The 2,851-nt window shown below is 40.1% G+C and overlaps 1 protein-coding gene across 1 annotated transcript; it reads right to left on the bottom strand.

The window, feature by feature from the left end:
- Positions 1 to 265: 265 nt before the first annotated feature.
- On the bottom strand, positions 266 to 2,196 carry LOC107580050 (integrin beta-1-B-like; the record flags this gene model as incomplete). Its single annotated transcript, XM_016265800.1, has 6 exons — positions 266 to 579; positions 678 to 910; positions 1,002 to 1,224; positions 1,343 to 1,581; positions 1,670 to 1,872; positions 2,041 to 2,196. Coding segments are annotated over 6 exons (1,353 nt in total), but the record flags the coding sequence as incomplete, so codon positions are not given.
- Positions 2,197 to 2,851: the final 655 nt, after the last annotated feature.

Raw genomic sequence — 2,851 nt, 5'->3', positions numbered from 1 at the left:
TTTTTTCCCAGACTATTATTTCATGTCTGGCTTTACAGGGTTAATATACAGGTACCCCAAATGATAATTCTAGCTCTAGATTAAAGACATCAAATACAGTAATTCTCTCTGAAGCACTATGCTTTAAATAGACCTATATGCATTTTCACAAGCCTCTGAGCCAAATGTTCTTCAGCACCAAGCCCTTCTGTCTGTGTCTATTGCTGCAATATTCTGTTGGATTCATGAACTGCAATACTAGTAATACTAGTAGTGACCAGCAGGTGGCAGCAATGACCTCTCATGGTGCCAGAGAGGCCACACCCCACACAATGAGGTCAGACATCCCTGTTACAACTAGTTGAACTGTGTAATAACTTAAAACAGATAGGCCTACCTGAGATGAAATGTAATGTAAATTAGAGAAACGTACCGCGTCCCACTTAGCATTCATCTTCTCTTTCTCGAACTTGGCGAACTCTCTGCGGTCATGAATAATCATGAGCAGCTTCCAGATGAGCAGAAGTGCTAAACCAATCAGAACGATTCCTGCGACCACACCCGCTACGATGGGGATGATGTCAGGGCCAGAGGGACACTCTGTGAACACAGGCACAAAGCATTATGAGAAACAAGAGAAATAAAGTGTTAACAAAAAAAATTATTATTATTATTATTTTTTTCCATCCTCCACTTACCAAGTTCCTCCGCCACATGGACCTCAACGGTGCTGTCGTTCTTGGTAGCGTAGGTGAAGAAGAACCAACAGTCATTTGCATCACGTTCTTTGCAATGATTGATGAAGGGCTGGTCGTTGGGCTGAGGAAGTTCCTCCTTCTTCTTCTTCATTACAAGAAAGAAGTAGCCACATTGTTCCACACACGTGTCTTTCTTGTCACCAGTACCAAATGCTCGGCACTGGACGCAATCCCTGTAAGGAAAGACACAGGCGAATATATTTAGCGCCACTAGCGGAGCGTAACAAGCCAGCTGTTCAAGCAAATGTCCTGTTAATAACTCACTTGTGTTCAGTACAAACTCCAGGGCAGGTTGGGCAGATTTCACAAGTTGGACCCTGAAACTTTGTGTCGGTACATTTACACACTCCGCACTCGCAGGCGCCCCGACCGTTACAGATCTGTTTGTTACTGGCCAGACAGGTGGAGGTGTCCAGAGAGCAGTCGCACGCACTGCCTGTGTAGTTAGTGTCACAGGTACACTTTCGGCATTCACAACGACCATGACCTGGAAAGTATAGAAAGTTTGTAACTTCTCATCAGTTTAATCATGTACTGTTTCTCCACATATGTGAAGAGCAGATTGGAAAAGTGTTATTTCAGTGTCAGTATCAGCACTTTCGTACCTCCGCAGAGCTTGTTGTTGGAGCGGTCGCAGTTGAAGTTGTCACACTCGCAGAACTTTCCACTGTATCTCTCCTCTGGGTTGTCTCTTTTTTTGCACTCACATGTTCCACAAACGCAGTCCCCATTGTTGCTGCAGATGTCCGTCCCGTTATCCATGCGGCAGTTCGCGTCCAGATCTTCTGTTCTGACCTCGTCTTTACTACATTCACAAACTCTGCCAATACGTCCCTCATTGCACCTGAAAATAAGCAGACACAGATAACATTACTGCCAGTTGAAGGTCTTGATTTGGTCTTGTATACAACGTTTGAATAATACTAACTAACCTGCATGCTCCACACTCCAGGGTACCGTTACCAAAGTGACACACTGGACTGTTCGCGATTCCGCCTTTATGACACTCACATTCGCAGATGAAGTTGAGGACTATCTCCACCTCCTCGGTGAAGCCCAGTGGCTTGATTTTTATAGTTTCTGATTTGCCATTAGATGGACAGCCTTTAGCCGTGATCGCTACTTCAAACGTCACCTGTGAAAAGAATCAATAGCCTTGATTTGATTTGCAGTCTTTATAGTTTTTAATCATGTTGCTACATAATTTTTTTTAGGAAACTGTATCCAGTGGAAAGTACTGAATATTTAATGAAACTGTCATAGATACTCCATAAGGGTTTTGACTGGAGGATATTATTCTCACCTGATCCCCAATGGAGATGTTGGAGCACTTTCGTCCATTTTCTCCTTTTTCGCTCACTCCATTCTTGCAGTGGGAGATGTAGGAGATGGAAACCCCTTCGGGGAGTCTACTGTTCTCCAGAATGATCTCAGAGGACAGAGACTGAGAAAGAGATTTAGGAAAGGATTATTTAAGAGTCTTTTAAAAACTGATGAAAGATTTAGGGTCAGCAAGATTTTTTTTGAAAAAGAATGTATACTTTTGTTCAGCATGGACGCTTTAAATTGATTAAAAGTGACAGTAAAGACATTTATAATGTTTATAATGTCAAATGAATACTGTTCTTTTGAATTTTCCATTCATCAAAGATTCCTGAAAAAATATATCATGATTTCCACAAAAATATTAAGCAGCGCAACTGTTTTCAACTGTTTATTGATAATATCACAGCAATAAATCACATTTTAAAATATAATAAATAGAAAACAGTTATTTTAAATAGTTAAAATTTTAACTTTTTAAAATTGGAATTCAATATTTTAAATTATCTTGAACAATTATTACTGTTTTTACCCCAAACTGCATTGTCATATTTCCACATATTTTATTCAGCAGGAACTTGTCAAGAACAAAGGAAGAAACAAAAAAATATTAAAATCCAACTAAAAGAATTTCACTAAATTGACTTTTAGCCTCTCCTCTCCATAATTATGTTAAGTCTCTTTTCATGTCCTAGAAATGCCTCCCTCTATCTTTGATAGGAAGGGTGAATGCAGTGCTTAATTTATAAATCAATAATTGCCGGATCCAAAACAGCAATTAAAAGGCGCTG

This window comes from Sinocyclocheilus grahami, unplaced genomic scaffold (assembly GCF_001515645.1).
Source record: "Sinocyclocheilus grahami isolate Dianchi unplaced genomic scaffold, SAMN03320097.WGS_v1.1 scaffold23650.1, whole genome shotgun sequence".
Lineage (NCBI taxonomy): Eukaryota > Metazoa > Chordata > Actinopteri > Cypriniformes > Cyprinidae > Sinocyclocheilus > Sinocyclocheilus grahami.
The sequence above is the reverse complement of the archived record's forward strand: the minus strand, read 5'-3'. Positions and strand labels throughout refer to the sequence as shown.